The sequence below is a fragment of the Acinonyx jubatus genome, chromosome C2 (assembly GCF_027475565.1).
Source record: "Acinonyx jubatus isolate Ajub_Pintada_27869175 chromosome C2, VMU_Ajub_asm_v1.0, whole genome shotgun sequence".
Lineage (NCBI taxonomy): Eukaryota > Metazoa > Chordata > Mammalia > Carnivora > Felidae > Acinonyx > Acinonyx jubatus.
The window spans coordinates 151,008,954-151,029,602 of record NC_069384.1 but is presented as its reverse complement, the minus strand read 5'-3'; the positions used below and the strand labels follow the sequence as shown (position 1 = coordinate 151,029,602).

Sequence of the window (20,649 nt, the reverse complement as noted above, 5' to 3'; positions counted from 1 at the left end):
TATCAAGACCCCAGAAAGTTCCTTTATGGTTCTTCTTCCTCCTAAAGGCAATCTCTTAAAATTTTTTCCCACCAAACCGCGGGGGACTAGTTTTGCTTGTTTTAGGACTTTATATAGTAGCCTCATGTATGTAGTACGTACTCTTTTGTAGAATGCTTCTTTCACTCACCGCAGTGTTTTTGGAATTTCATCCATGTTGTTGTGGTTATCAGTAGTTTGTCCCTTTTTATTGCTGTGTAGAATCCCTTTGAACAGTTTATTACCTGTTAATGGACACCTGGGCCGTTTCCAGTTTTCAACTATTATGAATAGAACTACTACGAGCATTATTGTAGAAATCTTTTTGTGGATGTATGTTTTTCTTTCTTTTTCTTTTTGACTGTTATTGATTGTGTACTAATATGTTTTGATGATTTCTAGAATAACATATACTGTATATATAAAATGATGTTTTTGTTATATATCCTTTTGACCAAGCATGGAATGTTTAAATATCTCTTATTGGATCATCATTATCATATTGCCAGATTAAGGCCTAACTGAACAAATGTGTACTAAGTACCTACTTTATGGAAAGCATTGTGGCAAGGAGACAGAGATAGAGAATATGGATTCTTTTCTAAATGAGCATATTTAGGGGTGCCTGGGTGGCTCAGTTGGTTAAGCGTCTGACTTCGGCTCAGGTCACGATCTCACGGTTCGTGGGTTTGAGCCCCACGCCGGGCTCTGTGCTGACAGCTCAGAGCCTGGAGCCTGCTTCTGATTCTGTGTCTCCGTCTCTCTCTGCCCCTCCCCTGCTTATGCTGTCTCTCTCTGTCTCTCAAAAATAAGTAAATGTAGAAAAAAATTTTTTAAGAAATGAGCATATTTAGAGGTGAGGGTATGTGTGTAGCAGATATAACGGCAGGAAAACTTACTTAGTGCTTACTGCATATAGCACACTATTTGAAATGTTTTCATTTATTTAATTCTCATAACAATCCTACTGGGCAGGACTGTTGTTATTTCCATTTTACACATGAGAAAAATTAAAACACAGAGGTCTTAAAACTAGTAAGTGGTGAAACTGGGATTCAAATCAGGGAATTCGGTTCAGAGTCTGTGTTCTTAGTCACTTAGAAGTGACTTAGTTACTTAGTGCTGTAAGTGACCGTAGTTATTTTGGGGCATAAACAACTCAGCTGGTTGTTACACCAGTATGTAAGTAACTAATGGTGAGTCAGAATGCAGTCAGTGCTCCAGGAATGGTTCTGGTAAAAGCTTAGGCCATAAAGAAAGGTTGTTTCTGATGAGTGAGATCTGAGGTTTCTTGGAAAAGCGGCCATTTGAGCTGAGTTTTGAAGGATGTCTGGATTTTCATATGCAGGGAAATTATGGGCAGTGGTACAGAGGCACACACTGATGCATTTGTTAAGGGGGCGGGAAGTTGCCTGTTGTGACTCAGGTTTTTGGTACATGGAGGGGTGAGTTTATAGAGAAATGGGTCTTGGGAGATGGGAACCTTGAATATAAGCTCAGGATCTTGAACCTTATATTAAATGGGAATCCAGTTTAAGAATTGGAACAAAATGATCTAAATGATGTTTTAGGAAGACAATTCTGGTGACAGTGTGACAGGGCAGATTAGGGTAAGAGATTAGAGGCAGGGGAACGGAAGACTGCTGCTGGTATCCAGCTTATAGAGGATAAGGTTCTGAATAAGAATAGTGTTGGGGGAATAAAAAGGAGGGATTGACAACGGGGTCAAATGGGGGAGACAGAAAGGAATTAAAAGTAACTCTTGATATGTTCACTTATTTTGGTGTATACATTTCTCCTTCCCTACCCCCCCATCAGTTTTTTCAAAAATGAATTCCAAATCCGTGAATGTCTTTGATATCAGAAACCTGACAACATTTGGCACCAGTGGGAGTGTATTTTTTTCACATATCAGAAAGCTTGAGGATAAACAGTCTTTAAGGGCCCTTCTCCAGTTAGCTTCTTGTCCCCCCACATCCTTTACCACTGCCTTTCGCCCTCAGAACTACAGGTTGCCCTCCAAGAGTTGCATCTTCATTCTAGACAGAAGGAAAGACTCAAGGCAAAGAGAAAAGGCATATTCCTTGTTATGAAGAAAATCATCTGTCTCCTAGAAGGTTCCATTGTATAGATTTCCATGTATCGTGCCTTATTGGCTGAACTTAGTCTCCTGGCCCCCTCCTAGATGAAACAGGGTCTGGGAAAAGCTAATTAGAAAAACCCGTTTAATTGAAATATATCACAATATAATGTATACAGAAAAGTATGACATACACCTTATACAGCTTTCTGAATGCTTACACATCAAGCACACCTTTGTAGCCAATGCTCCAAATCAAGACACAGAAATTACCAGTGTCGCTTCCATTCCCTGCTCTGACTCCCAAGGATAACGACCACCCTGACGTCTAGGTTAATTTTCTGTTTTTGAACTTCATGTAAATGGAATAAAAATGAGTATCCTTTTGTCTGTCTTCTTTTGCTCAATGCTTTATGAGATTCGTCTATATTGTTGTGGCTGTAAGTCATTCTCACTGCTGTCTAGTATTCCGTTGGTGAACAGACTGCAATTTATCCATTCGGTTATTGATAGGCATCAACAGTAGCTTCAGGTTTGGGACTATTTTTTTTTTTTTTTTTACATTTATTTATTTCTGAGAGACAGAGACAGAGCACAAGTTGGGGAGGGGCAGAGATAGAAGGAGACACGGAATCCGAAGCAGGCTCCAGGCTCCGAGCTGTCGGCACAGAGCCCGATGCGGGGCTCGAATCCACAAACCCTGAGATCATGACCTGAGCCGAAGTCGGATGTCGGATGCTTAACCGACTGAGTCACCCAGGTGCCCCTGGGGCTATTTTGAATAAGATTGCTGTAAACTTCCTAGTTTATCATTTGCTGAACATACATACACATTTCCACTGAGTCCATACTTAGTAATGAAATTGCTGATTCAGGTTATGTACTTGTGTTTGGTTTTAGTAAATACCGACAAGTAGTTTTCCAAAGTGGACTACTCCATATCCTTACCAATACTTGGTATTTTCCATAGTTTTAATTTTAGCCATTCTGGTGGCTGGGTGGTGGTGTCTCATGTGGCTTTAATTTGTGTTTGGGAAGGTGAGTATTACTTTGAACAAAACTGGGTCCTGGTAAAAAGAAAAACAGGAGAATTAGATATCAGGTGGTAGCCAGTATTTGTTGTTTACCTTAAGCCAGTCTTACCTTGAAGTACTGTGCATTGACTTATTGCCCTTCACAACTCCCCTGTGCGATGAGTGCATTTTACATATGAGGAAGCAGAAGCACCAAAGGTCAGGTAACTTGCCCAAGGTCATAGTGCCAGTAATGGCAGAGCTAAGACTTGGGCCCAAGAGGTCTGGTTGTTATGCCCAGAAGTCGTGATCCCCAAAGACCACTAGGGAGCCGAGTCCGATGCAAAAGCAAAGAGCCTTTATTCGAGCTAGCTCGAGCTCAATCCCCTACCTGCACCGACGCAGTGGTGAGATAGCAGGGAAAGAGAGCGAGTTTCAAAAGGACAAAGGTTTTATTGGGGCCTGGGGGCAGTTGGTGAGGTAATGGCTATGGCCTCAGCCGATTGGCTGGGGAAGGGTCCTGGGGAAGGGTCGAGTCCTGTTAGGCAGATGAGGGGGGGGTTACTCAAGGGGAGGAGGTGTGGTCAAGGTGAAGGACACAGAACAAGATGGAGTCGGCTGGCGTAGGCCCGCCCTTTCATGGTTTCATAGCCTATGCTCTTAGCTACTGCATCATATGAAAGGGTCTGCCACAGAAGCTTGTGTATGACATTCTCATTTGTAAGTTTGTCTTTTATTTTAGTCTCCTTTCTCTAATGATTGTAATGATTATTAATGTATATTGAGTATTTGCTACATTGTAAGCACTTTGCCTGTATTAACTCAGTGCTTGTGGCATCCGTCTGAGGTGGGTAGTATTATCATCATCGTCATAGAATTATTTTTATCATCCCCATTTTAAAGAGGAAGAAAGAAGACTAGTGAAGTTAAGTAATTTGGTCAAGGTCATGTCGAACATACTGGGGGAACCAGGATTTGAACTTAGGCACCCTAATTCGATAGGCCACAGGCCGAATCCCTACACTCAAACGTGTCACTTGCAAATGTACCGGGGTGGCTGTTGCCAGGTTTATCAGCTTCTGCGAGGACGTGCCTTTGACATTGTTCTTTAGCTGCTGGCTGACCCTAGGACAACAACTGTTTCTAGTGTAATTCGAACTTGCTTCACTTGTTTGTCCTAGGGCAACTCACCGTCTGTGTGAAGTGAAAAGCACTTTTTGCATAGGTCAGAAGTGGCTGGTCGTGGAGTATCAGTAAAGCAGTTCTTAAAAGGTTTTGAGCATGAGGGTCCCTCCTCTCCCTTAAGACTTTCTCCATCCCTCCACCCCCCATAAAGGTAAACTTGCACATTATGATAGAAGGGTGTTTGTGTAAATACATATACTGCATATGGAAAAGTACCTGTAATTGCTTTAAATCAAAATGAGCTCACAGTGTGCGTATTCTTTTCTAACGTGGTGTTTTTCCATTTAATAGTATGTCTTGAACCTCTTTTCATATACTGTAATGCACATGACGTATCCTCTAGTGGGTGTACGTTTGGGTTTCCGGTTTTTACTATTATAAATCACCTGTGAGAAATCTCTGTGCATGTGAAGGGGGAGGGGCATGTTATCTCCCCTCACTCCCGCCTTGCCTAATACTGATACCAAGTCTCTAGCATCCATGAGTAAAGTTTTCCTGGTTTGCTTTCTTAAATTGTATACTAAAGAGAATATTTTTATTTTCCTGTAATTTTTGCCCACACATGGCCTCTGTCTTTCGTGGGCATTCATTCCTGGCATTGCTGAGATCTAGCAGGTGACCCTGTGGCACACTGATGAGAATGAGTTCCTAGGAAACACCTGTTAAATACTGCTGTCCCCTGAACAAAACAATGCAGTTTGGAGCATTTTGTTGAATTATGTTATTTTTCGTTGTTACTACTCAAATTAACACATCATTCAAATTAAGAGAACAGCTCTTGCTTATTACTGTTTCTAACATCAGACTTACTGATTTGTGCGGAGGGATTCTAGCTCAGATTTTTGAGTCGTCCTCCGTGACTTTTTAATGCTCATTTTTATTCTCAGTAGACAGAACGGTAATTACACCGAGCTGGATGTCACTAGTCAACCCTGCCTGGCATTCTCTTAGTGAACAGAGTGGGCTCACTAAGCATACCCCTCCCCCTTCCCCCAGTCCCCTCTTGTGTTAAAGAGGAATCAGCACCTCATGGAGACTCAAGGTAAAGCCCACTTGATTCTAGCCACACACTTCACAACATATATATACCCCCCTTTTAGGCACTGGGTGTGTATACTGGTGATACAGACATCACTGCTTCCGAGGATCTTCTAGTTGAGTGGACAGACGTTCACGGCACACCGGGGAGGTCGGCTGGGAAAGCATGGCATCCTCCTTTTTTACAGATGTGCAAACTGAAGGGAAGTGACTAAGTGAAGGTCGTTCCACTGCTTGGTGATGGACCTGGGACCTGTATCCCAGCCCTCTGACTCCAGGTCCAGTGCTTTTTCAGAAATAACCAGGTGTCTCTTGTTTTCCAGAAAACAGTGTGTTATGCAAAATGTCAGGAATGTAAATTGCATTTGTTAGAGCTTTTAATAGGTTACTGGTGTTGGTGGTGATAGGGAATACTAGAAGTCTAAATGTGCATTTTAACCACATATTTTGTCGGGTTTTGGTTGCAGTCAGGTGACACGCAGTCTTTTGCACAGAAGCTCCAGCTCCGGGTACCTTCAGTGGAGTCTTTGTTTCGAAGTCCACTAAAGGAGTCTCTGTTCAGATCTTCTTCTAAAGAGTCTTTGGTACGAACGTCTTCCAGAGAGTCCCTGAATCGATTTGACCTGGACTTTTCTGCGGCCACCTTTGATCCATCCTCTGATATGGAGAGTGAACCAGAAGACTCACTCCCTAACTTAGACAGTCTCAACAAAGAACAGTTGATTCAGTGCTTGCGAAAAATGGAACGAAGGTTGAATAGCTACAAAGGAAAATGTTCCGAGGTAGGAGCATGATTTTTTTTTTTTTTTTTTTTTTGCCAATACGAAAAATTTCCCTCTTGTTCTCTGTCTAGTTCATATTACTGTATGGCTCTTACTCTTGTGGTTGGCTAAACCATCGATTCCCCATATCCGCTGATTATCATGGCTGGTCTCTGGCATTATCTAAAGATTTTCAGGTGTACAGAACCCCTTTGGCAAGACCGTTAGTCAAATTTTGGAGAAGATCATTTCCGGTTTGCACCTTCCGTGCCCCTCTTCTCCCCCAGCCCCCTCCCCAACATTGCTTGCACCCCCTCCCCCAGTGCAGAGCGCATCATCTTTCCTCCTCACATCCCCTTTTCTTGTTCATCTTCTAACTGCTGTGGTTCCGAAGTGACCTCTTCTGCCGACCAGACTTCCATCGCTGCTTACCCTATAATTATGTTTTAGGTGGTCCGATTTTCTGACACATTTGGTTCACTCTCATTATACCTGCATTTAAACTTCACCTCAGATGAATCTTTAATTGCTAAATCCCTTGAGGATGGCACTGTCTGTGTGGTCTAAGAGAGGAAGGAAGCAGTCCCATTCCATCTTTTTTCCGCTCTTCCCTTTGGGCTGGGTTGTATTAGTTTGCCTCCCTGTCCTGTGCAGTGAAAACTCTTCTTCCTTAGGAAAGCCTTTCTGGGGCGAGTCGCCCATGGAATTTTTTTCTTTAGACAGTGCATAATGTTTTATTGCCTTACCAGTTAACTCATCATTATAGTTAACTTTAATTGATGAATAATAAGGTTCAAGGTCCGTATATAATGTTAGCCATAACTGCCATTTTCGATCGCGGCTGTAGTATGCTTAGTTTTACCCTTGCAGCCAAACATAAAAACAGAAACCCCTAGACGAAATATGTAAAATATCTTTTTAAAACTACAAAGTGCTGACAAAATAGGAAGGAATTATTAGGCTAAACTCTCTCAGCTCGCTGGAAGCTAGACATGTAAATAGCATTAAAGGCATCTGTCTCATGAGGTACTTGTGGAATCAGGCTGCTTTTTCCCGTAAATTTATTGTTATTCATTTCTGTCCAAGTTAATAATCGTCCTGAATTATTTGTTGTTTAGACTTATGTTATTTTTACTAACTTGCCTGTTGCTTCTAAGTTTAAAGCTGGGGCAGCAGTGTAATTAGTATCAACGTATGCAAGACACTATGCATTTTAAGTTTACGGTGCCATTGAATTTTGCACCTTCTCTGTGAAGTAGATATTAATTAGCTTCATTTAGTAGAATGGGGTTGAGAGGCTCGTGGAGACTTCATCATAGAGATTAAGAAAATGTGCTTAAAGTCACACAGGTAGCAGCTGACAGACCTTAGGTCTTTCTGGTTGTTTCCACCCTTCTGTGCCCCCTCAAGTAGAGTCATGCAGCTTCTTAGGGATGAAAAGAGCACATCGTCTTCATGTCTGTCTTTCCTTGCCATTGTAGGTGACCAGGATAAGATCGTGCTGTAAGTGACATCTCATTGTTGGCTTACTCTTCCCACCTCTCCTACTCCCCGCTTGTTGAGCACTGTTTTCCTATCCGGGAATAAGAATAGCTATTTTAAGGTAGTAAGAGGAGGATGATTGTGGTGTCAGGCAGATTTTTTTTTTTTTTTAATTCTTTATTGCATGGACTCCCCTCCCGTGACTGCCTGCCTCTTAACTCAAGGCATCAGTAGATGCGTTGAGGGGCACACAGCAACCTTCCAAGGAGAATGGCAGGGTGCGGAGTAGGGGAGTGCTTCCTCTTCAAGCTGCAGCCTGTCTCTTCAGAGCCCTCTTGTACTTCTGACGTAGGGTCCAAATAATCCATTGGAGCCATGTGCTTATTTTTCAGATGAATAGGGCTATATAATCTCTAGGTTTAAGAGATTTGTTAGTGTATAATTTCATCAGGTTGTGTAGAATGTTTAATGGTTAAGCATCTCTTCAGAACCTAAATTACCAGTTTTCATCTATTGGTTACGAGTCCCTTTCTTCAGATTTTTACCCAACCCTCATCACAGTTCCTATAATCAGAGTCTTTTAGAGATGAATTACATGGTCTATAATAGCCCAAAGCAAAAAAACCGCCCGGTGAGCTTGCTAAATAAACACATATCCCTCCCCTCACCCCCAACTCCAGCCTCATTCAGTTAGTTTGGCGTGGGACCCAAGAATTTCTCCTCCTAAGCAAGCTCCCAGGGGATGCTGTTGCTGATGGTACTGGTTTGTGGCTACAGTTGGAGTAGCCTCGTGCCTTTAGGCAAGTTGGCTCTGATCATAATTGGGTACTGAGATTTAAAGATGTATGTGCCTGAGGTGGAATCGAGTACAGATTTAATATCTTTATACAGTCAAGTTATATTTTATTTTTTAGAAATACATTTCATTTGTTAATTTTGACTGTACGCTATATGCATCTAATTAGGTTGAATTATCTATAAAAGGATTCTCCTGATTTGTGTATGTTTGACTTTCATAAAGAGATGTGTTAGCAGTATTTAAAATAACTCATTTATTAAAAAATAAAAAAATAAAATAATAAAAAAATAAAATAAAATAACTCGTTTATTTAGGAATGACTGATATTATTGGTGACTTTTTCTTTATTTTAGTTTGTTATAGCTTATCAGACTCTTCAGAGAGAGAAGAAGAAGCTCCAAGTAAGTGATACCTTGGCTGTGATATTGATTCATACATTATTTAAAAATTAGAGTCTTACAGTAAGATAGTTCTGACCCTCACTTTTAATAATTCTCCATGTGACCCAAGTATTTTTTTTTAAGTTTATTTATTTATTTTGAAAGAGAAAGAGAGCATAAGAGGGGCAGAGAGAGGGAGAGAGAATCACTCTCCAGGGTTCGAACTCACTAACTGACCTGAGATCATGACCTGAGCTGAAACCAAGAGTCACGCTTAACCAGCTGAGCCACCCAGGCACCCCGTTGTTTTAATAAAGGGAGTGAATGAGAAATTCCAGAGATTTTTACTTCTGGTTGGGATGGGCTTTTTTGAATTGTGGATCCCCTGCGGTGTGTAAGAGGTTCGGATTTAAGGCGTGTTTGCCTCTTTCAAACATGCTTTCTGGTGTCTCAATTTGCAAGTCACATCTTGGTTTTTAGTGGTAGAGACATACAGCCTTCTAAGCTTTCCCTTCTATTTTTGAAATATCTGCAGACATCTCTGTTCCTTATCATTATATCAAGGTCCAAACACAAGCATCTTCTCTGTTTTTTCCTGAGGCTGCTGCTTGTAAAGCTCTTGGTTAAGTATGTGGAGAGAGGAAGCTCTTCTCGGTGGCGCACCTCAGCCCCACTGTGTCACCCTGTTCTGTGGCTAGACATTTCCCACCAGGTATCCCAGGTGATAATTCACAGGTCAGAGCTAAGGGGAAGTATCCATTCCACTTCAAACGGTACCATCAGTTTGCGGTGATAAGATGTATAAATATTTATCATTTGGAATCATGCTGTATTAATTTCTGTTTCTGTCCTGTCTTGAGAAAGATGGAGAATATAGGCTTATTTTTGTTAGGGGATAGCATTTTTTTATCTCTGCTGTATCACGATAAACATTTTAATGTCTTTTAATGGTAAAATATAACAGATATAGAAAGTCATGCACCAAAAATATAGTCTTATTTTTTACAGTAAAAATTATTTTATTAACAGTTTAGCATTTTGTCCCATCTAAAGACACTAATTAATTTCCCCCATGTGCATTATTGTAAAATATTTAATCTGCTATAAATAATAATCTCCATTTAGTACATTAAATTTTCTGGCTTTGATCTGGAGTATAATCAATTCAGAATGATCATACCAATTATTTATTGCTGATTCAGTGTTCTCATTGTCCATAACAAATGTGGAAATCAGGATATTACAAATAGAGGTTTTAGTTTGTTAATGTTTTCTTGAACATGGGGGTCTTTTGACATGAGGGGTAGCTCTGTTTTAATGCATTGTATTATTAGTATTTCATAAATTCATATTCAAAAGTTCATCTTATTCCTACAGTCTGTGGGTACCTTGCTTGTGTATCTATGAATTGTCTACGGATTTTTAGTTCTAGATGTATGTAATTCTACCACTAAGTGGCGGTAGAGAACTGTGGTTGCATAGTCCCAGTGTAAAGGATGTTAAAGATAAAGTTCAATGGTTTGTGCTCTTTTTCTACTTGCTTTTCATTAGTATGTCATGCAGTTGTTTGAACCAACTTCTTCTTTTCTTTTTAAATTGAAGGGTATATTAAGTCAGAGTCAGGATAAAGCACTTCGGAGAATTGGAGAGTTAAGAGAGGTAAGTTGTGATTAGTACTTCGAGAATAGTAATTAAATCTCTTACATTTATCAGAACTCTTGTACTTGTTGGGAGAGTTTCATCTACACTTGGGTAGTTAGAGTAAAAACTAAACAGCCCAGCTTATAAGATCAGCGATCGGTTTTTGCAGTTTCTATTTGTGTCGTTTTCCTAAGGTATGTACTGTAGGTGGAATTAATGACATAAGAGTATCTTATTTAGGGGCACCTAGGTGGCTCAGTTGGTTAAGCATCCAACTCTTGGTTTGGGCTTAGGTCGTGATCTCACAGTTCATGGGTTGGAGCCCTGCTCTAACGAGTCCGGCTCTGTGCTGACGTGAGGAGCCTGCCTGGGATTTTCCCCCTCCCTCTCTCTCTCTGTGTCTCCCCTGTGCACACAGACACACACACCCTCTCTCTCAAAATGAATAAATAAACCTAAGAGAAAAAGAATATCATGGTTAGCAGTAGAATATCATTTGCCAGCTTGAACAGTCAGTGGCAACTTCCAAGGCTAACCTGTCTCCTCTATTAGGTATTTCAGGCTTGTTTTTTGTTTTTCCTAACCAATAATCTTGGTAAAATTAGATAAAAATTATGTTCATTATAATTTTGGGGGATAACTTTTACAATGAGGTATTAGAATCCAGGCAAATATTTATCATTTGGAATCATACTTTGCTCATTTCTGCTCCTGTCCTGTCTTGAGAAGAACAGATATTATTGACTTGTATTGGTTAGAGGATAGGATTCTATATCGCTCCTGTATCGCTTATGGTAAAATTTTAAAAATATTTTGATTGTGAAAATATTTTAACTGTAAAGTATAACAAATATGGAAAATCATGCACAAAAATATATGGCTTATATGTGTATGGTGAACACATCATAACCACCACCACGGTCAAGAAATAGAATGTTCTTTGTCATCCCAAGAGCCCCTGTGTGTTTCCCAACCAAGTCATAGTCCTGTCCCTTTCTCCAAAAATAACTACTGACTTGTGTTGTACTTCCTTGTGTCTCTCTGAGCTTTTTTTTTTTTTTTTAAAGTTTCTTTATTTTGAGAGAGAGAGAGAGAGAGAGAGAGAGAGAGAATTCCAAGCAGGCTCCACACTGGCAGCATGGAGTCTGAGACAGGGCTCGAACCCATAAACCGTGAGATCATGACCTGAGCCCAGATGAAGAGTCCAACGCTTAACTGATTGAGCCACCCAGGTACCCCTAAGGTTTTATCACCGAAGTGTGCACCTCTAGACTAATAGTCTTGCCTGTGTAAAAATTGTTTTGGTATATCTTGAAAAGTCTCCTTGAATCTACACAACCCCCTGGATCCCTTTCTTTTCCTTACAGTTCATGTGTGGAAGAACCTGATGATAAAAGACCCAAAATCACTTATTGGCCTTATTCTAGCATTATAAACACAACACGTCTTAGAATAACAATTGTAATACTACCACCATCAATTATGATTCATGAAATTAGTTAAGTAAATTTTTATATACTATTCCAGTTTTCCCTCCATTTAAAGATCTTTTTCCATATGTATACTGTTAGGTCATAAGCCATTACATATGTATTCTTTTCCTTTTAACCCTTGTGAAAATGAAAACCCTGTTAGGAAATACTTGTCAGAGACACAGATTGACAAGTTTTAGTTATTTTTAGTATCTGCCTACCTGTGTTAGTTTTTTGTTGCTGCTGCAACAAATACCACAACCTTAGTGGCTTAAGACAACACAAATCTCAGAAATTTGACACAAGTCTTACCCAGCTGAAATCAAGGTGTCAGTTGGACTGTTCCTTAATGAAGGTTCTAGGGGACAGTCTGTTTCTTTGCCATTTCCAGCTGGTCCTTGAACGTGGCAAAGCCTTTTTCCTTCATCTTCAAAGCTATCAATGTTGCATCTCTGCCCATTCGACCATAATCACTTCTCCCCTTCTCTTTGAACTCAATTGGGAAAGGTTCTGATTTTAAGAACCCATGAGATTAGATTGGGCCCACCCAGATAATCCAGGATAATCTCCTGTTTCGGGGCTCTTGACTTATTCACATCTGCACCTTCTCCTGATATATTCCAGGTTCAGGAATTAGGACTTGGGATCTGTGGGGCCATTTTCTGCCTACCACACTGTCTTTAGTCAAGACTGTAATCAATGGAATGGCCAGGGGACAGCTGGGCCAAGGGAAGAGAGGAGGAACAAGGGGTCTAGGGGCCATAGAATAAATTGTTGTTTGGTACAGTTCTACACTATTTTTTTAGTAGCTAAGATCTATTTCTGAACTGTAACTCTGGTTCCAGTTACATGAAGAGAGATTTATTCCGTAATTTATATGTAGATACTAAATGGATAAGTGAGGGTCTGGATATTTAAAATTTTGTTCACAAAGAACAAAAAAATTTCCTTCAGCTAAATAGTATAATCCATAAAATCATGATTAGTATTTAATTAAATATTCAAAGTGCTGTAAGTCATAAAGTATTTCGTTTCTTTGGAATTAAAGTCTGAAGAGAAGTTACACGCAGGTTCATTAGTACTTTATTGATTCAGACCAGGCAAGAGTATAATTTTCTTTATTTTGTTATATGAAGATATTCAGGGTATCAGGAAGGATGTCGGGTTTGAGGCTAGCATCGAGAACTACCATGACTTCCAGTGCTTTGACGAAACCTCAGATGCAAGGCCTTCTGGCTAAGCGTCTGCGGTTTCTTATTGTTGGCATATTCACTGTATCCCTGGGGGGTTGCAGCTTTCTGTAAGTTTGCTGTGGCTGAACCAAGAAAGAAGGCCTATGCAGATTTCTGTGGAAATTAAGATTCCATGAAAGATTTTGAAGAGATGAGGAAGGCTGGTATCTTTCAGGGGCCAAAAGGATTTTGGAATGTAAAGAATTTCTTTGGGTTGAGTCCCATGGAATTTTGTCACTGATCTGTGTTCCTCAATTATGGAACATGAATACTCGGTTATGGCATAGTTTCTCTTGATAAACAAGCAGCTAACAAATAACTGTAATAAAAAAAGATATTCAGAAAACATTGCTTGCTTAGTATTTTATTTCTTCCTCATGCATATACACGTGAGTAGAATCCATGAAGATCTGTCCTAATATTTTTTGGATGGATGACAAAACAAAACAGCAGTCCTGTATATACATATACATATATGTATGTATATTTTATTCTTATGCTGATTTCTAGCATATTAGGCATTTGTTAATGAATCAGATAAGTAAAAAGGTAAGCAAAACCATTTCCAACAGATAGCATGTAATTTTCTTTGCCTGATCTTGAATCTTATAACATCCACAGATATTAAATAGGAATATCATATTATGAGAAAGTTAATAGAACTATGAATATCATGAGCTCATCCAAGTAGATGGGGTTCTGATTCCCTTTTAAGGCCAGGTAAATGGGGAGTAAATGAAGACACTATCCTAGATATTTCCTCCTTTCTCTGTCCTTCTGTCCGTGCATGGCATGTACTTTTTCTAGGCTCACCTGGATGCAGTTTATTATAAGCAATTGCTGTTCTCAAAGCTAACTTTAGGGAGGAGGGTTCATTTTTTGCAGCTTGAAATCACATCTGAACATAATGGGTAGCATAGGGCAAAGATAAAAAATAGTGAAATAGTTAATATATTTGATACATTCTACTCATCAGGATTTCTCTCTAAGGGTATAATCAGAAAGACCTTTCAAATCATATGCATAAAAATGTTCATTTCAAGACTTGCCAAAATTTGTTAACAGTCTGAATGGCCAAAAATAGGGACATTATTGAATTAGTTTGTTATATTTAGTAGTATTATAGAGCCATTTATTATTATTTGGCTAAAAAGTTCAAATAGTATTAGATATACCCTGAAGGTTTAATCAAAAATAAATTAAAAAAAATTTTTTTAATGTTTACTTACTTTTGAGAGAGTGAGAGAGACAGAGCATGAGTAGGGGAGGGGCAGAGAGAGAGAGGGAGACACAGAATCCGAAGCAGGCTCCAGGCTCTGAGCTGTCAGCACAGAGCCTGACGCGGGGCTCAAACTCACAAACCGTGAGATCATGACCTGAGCTGAAGTCGGATGCTTAACTGACCGAGCCACTCAGGCACCCCAAAAGAAATTTTTTTTAATGTTTTATTTAATTTTTGAGAGAGCGAGAGAGACAGAGCATGAATGGGGGAGGGGCAGAGAGAGAGATGGAGACTCTGAGCTGGCAGGACACAGCCTGATGTGGGGCTCGAATTCACCAGCCATGAGATCATGACCTGAGCCGAAGTCAGACACTTAACCAACTGAGCCACCCAGGTGCTCCAGAAGAAATTTTTAAAGTAAGAAATGACCCCAGATACTAGGGTCCAGTTCTAGAGGTAGTGAGATCCCTATCAAGGAAATGTTGGACAATTGGCTAGCCAGCCTGTGGGCTGTCGTCAGGATCTAAGTAGACAGTTCTTAAGTTCCTTTTTAACTGTAGTCTGTATTGTTTATGGAGTACTTAGTAGGATAGGGTAAAGTGACAAGTGGAGGGAGTGGAGTGTATGGTTAAAAGATGCTGCTGTTGTATCCAAGGATTTCTTGTCTACACGGAGAGGTTAAAACATTAAAAACCTGAAAATCATCATATATATTGAGGAATTTGGGGACACCTAGGTGGCTAGGTTGGTTAAACGTCTGACTCTTGATTTCAGCTCAGGTCATGATCTCATGGTCATGGGATCGAGCCCTGTGTCAGATTCTGCACTGACCATGAAGCCTGCTTAAGATTCTTTCTCCCTCTCCCCCTTTTCCCCTCCCCCATGCATGTGTGTGTGTGCGTGTGTGTGCGTGTGTGTGTGTGCGTGCACGTGCTCTCTCTCAAAAAAAAATTGAGGAATTTTTGTTGGCTGTTAGAGATGGCATATAACAGAGTCTAGTATGGTAGGATGTAGAAAATTATTTGGAAGAAATGAATTTTAAGGAGAGTAAAGGATCATAAAGAATTGGCCTGTGCGGAGTCATGGACGGCAGTGCTTTCCACACTGTTTGGCTTTCATGGACTGAAAAATTACCTTCTAGTTCCTTCCAGATATAGGGGAAAGGAGAATTGTCAGGGAGCTGCAAACTTTTATTTTTTCAAGTAGGACATTGAATAAGGAACCGGATTCTTTTATTGTCATTGTTTTGTGAAAGGGTTTTTTTTTTTTTTTAATTTTTAAGTAATTTCTATACCCATGTCACAACCCTGGGATCAGCTGTTGCCTGCTCTTCCAACTGAGCCAGCCAGGTGCCCTGAAAGGTTTTTGTTTTTTTTTTTTTTAATAACAAAAAAGAGTAGGAAAGACATATTCTCAGAGTAAAGGACAGTTGTTTAAATGAAGGAAAAACTGTCTACACCGGCTTTGTGTTTGTTATTTCACCACGGATCCGTCCAGACCTCATTGTGGACCTGTCCTGACTCAAAAGACTGGCATTTGGAGACTCGTTCTGTGGGAGGAGTCAAGCCAGGAGTTTTAGTGCGAGGAGCAGTGCCAGTGGGGTCTTGGGGCAGTGTAGGTGGGGGGGGGGAGAATAGAGAACAGTTAGTGGTTCAGTGTTCTGAGAGCTAGGAAATTTGAAACATCGCAGAAGGAGGGCGTTGCTTGGTAAGTCCTTGAAAATGATGTTTGGGGAAAATTTTCTAGCCAAAGTGTGTGCAAGGGATGGATTAAACCAGAGGAAGACTTGAGGTGAGAATTCTCTCTAGAAGGCTACTGAAGGAAATTAGTCATTGAAACGATAAAGATCTGGACTATAGTTATGGATGTGGAAAACGAGAGCACTCAAATATTGTGAAAGCAGCAAAAGAATCTGATCGTACGCAGGGATTGACAAAGGGAGGTAAAATGTGACTGTGAATATTTTGAGCTCGGGGAACTAGAAAAGGAGGAATCCTAGAAAAATAGATGCGTTTTGATGGGATATTTCATAGGTTCCAGACTGTAATCTCTAGCATTCTAACGGAGTGAGTGTCAGAAGCACCGAAGGCACAGGACTGAAGGCGGATAGATACCAATAGAATCTGTGAAGCGGGTGGGGCAAAATAAGAGACAGGAGTGTAGACGGGAGCCTAAGGCCCCAGAGAGCAGGTGCCTCATCTGAGAAGGGAATTATTGGTGACTGCTATAATAAAGAGGTAAAGATCATTGGATTTAGTTGGGAAGGCTCACTAATGACCCAAAGAAAGGAGCATTTTAAGTAATTTCAGGAACTTGAAATTTTTCAGTTTGGTGATCGGCTAGTTCAGCCTTTTCGTTTCACAGATGAGGAAGCTTCTGACTTTGGCTGTCTCTTGCTTCTGGGTATTGGGAGGAGGAAGGTTGTATTGGCTCTCTGTTTGGTAGAAAACAATGTAGTTTTAGGTCAAGTGCATCAAGAGAGCACAAGGAGTAAGATGTCTTAAAGTCGGATAAAGATTTTTTAGCTGAAATAATTATTTGTCCTCTCCACACTATTAACATCACAGAGCAGTCATTCCAGCTCTACAAATACACTTTCTTCTTGGACCTTCGCGGCTTTGAAGGAACACAATTATCTGCTGGGAGAAATGCTAACGTTTTATGCGCTGATTCTTCTCCAGTTATTGTTGCTGATACCTTACCTTCAGAGAAACGCAAATCTGGATTGATTATGTTTTTGAGCTTTGAAAACCTCAGGTTTGTATTTTTTTGTTTTTTACCGAAAACTACTTTAAAGCTCTTTGTGTTCTAGGAGCTGCAGATGGATCAACAAGCGAAAAAACGTCTGCAAGAGGAGTTTGATGCATCTTTAGAGGAAAAAGATCAGCACATCAGTGTTCTCCAGACTCAGGTAAAAGATTACAAGAAAAAGCGTGTGGTGTTTGGATAGAGAAAAATGAAGGGAGTTTTGAGGCTCTAGATGTTACAAAATGGCCTTTTTTTTTTTTTTTTTTTTTGAGAGCGAGAGAGAGAGTGTGTGTGTGTGTGTGGGGGGGGGCACATGCGTGAGCCAGAGAGGGGCAATGGGGGAGAGAATCCCAAGCAGGCTCCATGCTCCGCACAGAGCCTGACATGGGGTCGATCCCAGGACCATGATATCATGACCTGAGCTCAGCCACCAGGTGCCCCAAAATGGCCTATTTTTTTTTTTTTTTTCAATTTTTGAGAGTGAGCGAGTGAGCATGAGGGAGGGAGGGCACAGAGAGAGGGAGACACAGAATCCAAAGTGGGCTCTGCATGGGCAGCACTGACCCCATGTGGGTCTCGAACTCATGACCTGAGCTGAAGTTGGATGCTTAACCGACTGAGCGACCCAGGCGCCCCTGGCCTATTTTTAGAAGTCTTGCTTTTCCTCAGTTTTTTTTTTTTTTTTCCAGTATAATTTTTAAATTTATTGTGTCGTTTGGCTATGATATCAATGAAAATAGCAATTAAAAAAATCAACGGCGTTTAAGAGTAAACATTTTATTTTGATTCCCCACCCCTCCCCATCATAGTGAAAAAGAATATCCTTTACTCTGTCGCCTCTCTCTTTTAAAGAAACCGCCGTAGTTTATCATCTTATTTTCTAATGCACATTTCTTTTTTAGGTTTCTCTGCTGAAACAGCGGTTACGAAATGGCCCCATGAATGTTGATTTACCGAAACCGTGTCCTCAGATGGAACCACAGGCTGAAGGTGCCACTAAAGAGAACACAGATAGTGATATAGAGCCAGTAGGTAAGCTTCATCTTGTCAAAAAGTTAGTTTAGAAGCTGGAGGAGGATGTTGAGAGTTTCCGGGGCATGATGTGGGCTGAGGTAGAAAAGTGTCCTCCTACGATTTCCAGAAAGATGCACGAGTGTTTGTTACTTTGGTTCTTTGTTTGTTGTGGTTATTCAGGAGAACGGAGCTAAGTCGTTGTTTTAAGACTTGAAAGCCTGTGAGTAGCACCACGTCTTCGTTGTAATTAAAATTCACTCTAGCGCTCACTTCAGCAGCACATACACTAAAATTCATGATGTTACGCTGTTTTATTGATAGTGGTAGCTAGATTTCGTATAAACAGATCCATCCTGTTTAAGATAAGTGAATTTGTTCTTGGCACTGGCTATTTCATTTTTTAAGTAACACTGCTTAAATATTTCTGCATTCAAAGATACCTGTATTTGCTTTCTAATTAGAAAAGAAGGCATAGGGGCACTGGGTGGCTCAGGCAGTTAAGCGTTCAACTTCAGCTCAGGTCATGATCTCACAGTCCTTGAGTTTGAGCCCCGTGTCAGGCTCTGTGCTGACAGCTCAGAGCCTGGGGCCTGCCCGTGTCTCCTCTTCTCTCTGCCCCTTCCCCGCTCATTCTGTGTCTTTCTCTCTCTCTCTCTCAAAAATAAATAAACATTAAAAAAAGAAAAGAAAGAATAGTAAATTTTGTCTCACAATCCAATTGTTGCCCTCCATACTCTTTGAGGCTTTAAGGTACATAGTCAGCAAAATCCCCACTTTTTATTTAGTAGGTCTTTCTCTCAAAGATGCTTATGACAAATCGTTAGTCCACGCAGGGCCAGAGTTAGGTGCTGAACAGCCATTAGGTTAGGTGCTGAGCAACCAGCCTATAAAGGGTCCTGAAATTCCCCTATGAGTATGAAAACTTTACTCATAAACGTATGGAGAATGTAGAAAGCTGTACTTACCAGAACTCCTCTCAGGAACAGATGAGAATACATTAGAAAAATTTCTTATTAATCCTCTTTGGATGGGAGCCAGGACACAGAGGGCACTTTTGAATAACAAAAGATGGTCATCCAACTGTCTTTCAAGGAGGGTGGACTCTGGTAAGTTAGTTAACTACTGGGTGTTTTGTGCCCTTTGGGGTGGGGTTGTACCATAGGTCAGGTGAATGCACTGCCCTGCTTCTTCAGATACAGGCCATACAAATAGTGACTGAGCAGAGGCTGGGAAGGGTAGGCCTCTCTTCTCCGTCCGGCTCAGAGGACAGCAGAGCGTGGGGTGAGAGTGCACCCCTGTGTACTAACAGAGGAACTGTTCCCAGAGAGCCCTTCTGTTCCTTACTGACTGCCCCTGCCCGTGCTGCTTTATTGATCGCCATAGATGGAGCTTCTGCTAAAACACTGCAAGTACTTCAGCAGAGAGTTAAGCGGCAAGAGAATCTCCTGCAGCGTTGTAAGGCAACAATTCAGTCGCATAAGGAACAATGCGCGCTGCTAACCAGTGAGAAAGAAGCTCTGCAAGAACAGCTAGATGAAAGGCTTCAAGAACTAGAAAAGATGAAGGTAAAAGCTCAAATGAGTTTGGCTTAATGTAACCCTGTAAAGCTAGATCCACCGGCCCCAGCGTGGCCTGCATCGCCCTCTCCTGCAAAGCCCTTCCCTTCTTCTGTGCACAGTATGGAGAGGACTCCCGGTTGCCCTGGGATTTGTAGCATTGACCGTCCTTTTCAGACGTCCTGTGCGCCGTTGCTCTTCCTGGACTGAGAAATATCCAAATTAGATAAAATGTGTAGAGTTCTCATGTGAGGAGAAGCTTTCTTAGAGATGGAAATGAATTTTTAAAATTTTTTTAGGAGCTTCATATGGCTGAGAAGACTAAACTTATCACTCAGTTGCGTGATGCAAAGAACTTAATTGAACAGCTTGAACAAGATAAGGTAAACCAATAAACCTTATGATACTAAAAGTTTTCAGGGGGCCCCAGAATTCACTTTGGAAGCAGGTAGAAGCATTCAGGCATATGCTTTCCAAAGTTATTACAGCTGCTTCCCTGAAACATCTTTTTGTTGTAATTTTGAAATTTAAATAACTGTTAGCATTAGTTGTATATCATGTGAAGCCGATTCTCTGTCATTTTTTGATTCCAGTAAGCGTTTTGATTTATAGATTAGCGTAACTATTGCAAAATAAATCTAGTTACAGTACCTAAGTACTTTTCAGAGAAACGTTGAATTTTTTTTATAGGTAAGACGTTACTAAAAGTGAATGATGTTAAGTATTGTCTTCAAATATAATGGAAACAGATTAATCTCTCAGATAAATTGCCTTAAGTAAAGAAGTGGTAGTGTGTGTATTAGTATAAACGGAAGTTTGTGCCAACAAATTTTAGGATGTACAGGTGAGATTGGCAGTTTACAGAGGGAGTAGCAGCTGTGGCCATGGCAGCAAAGACAACTGAAAATTCATGGGTGAATCCTTTCCACCCAGGTCTTTCAGCCCCAAGTTCTTGGTTTCTTTTTCTAAAGCAGCTCCCAGTTGGTTCACGTTGTCCACCGTTTTCTT

At 40.6% G+C, this 20,649-nt stretch overlaps 1 protein-coding gene across 11 annotated transcripts in view; it reads left to right on the top strand.

The window, feature by feature from the left end:
* The window catches only part of GOLGA4 (golgin A4), a 118,829-nt gene that overhangs the window by 34,473 nt on the left and 63,707 nt on the right, over positions 1–20,649 (top strand). For 9 of the 11 annotated variants that reach the window (XM_053221705.1, XM_053221704.1, XM_027040657.2 and 6 more), the window contains 7 exons: positions 5,802–6,116; positions 8,730–8,777; positions 10,359–10,415; positions 17,136–17,234; positions 17,974–18,103; positions 19,469–19,650; positions 19,941–20,024. In XM_053221705.1, coding sequence (XP_053077680.1) covers positions 5,802–6,116; positions 8,730–8,777; positions 10,359–10,415; positions 17,136–17,234; positions 17,974–18,103; positions 19,469–19,650; positions 19,941–20,024 — 915 coding nt within the window. The remainder of the gene's footprint in view (positions 1–5,801; positions 6,117–8,729; positions 8,778–10,358; positions 10,416–17,135; positions 17,235–17,973; positions 18,104–19,468; positions 19,651–19,940; positions 20,025–20,649) is intronic. The other 2 variants (XM_053221703.1, XM_027040655.2) reach the window with 2 other exon arrangements.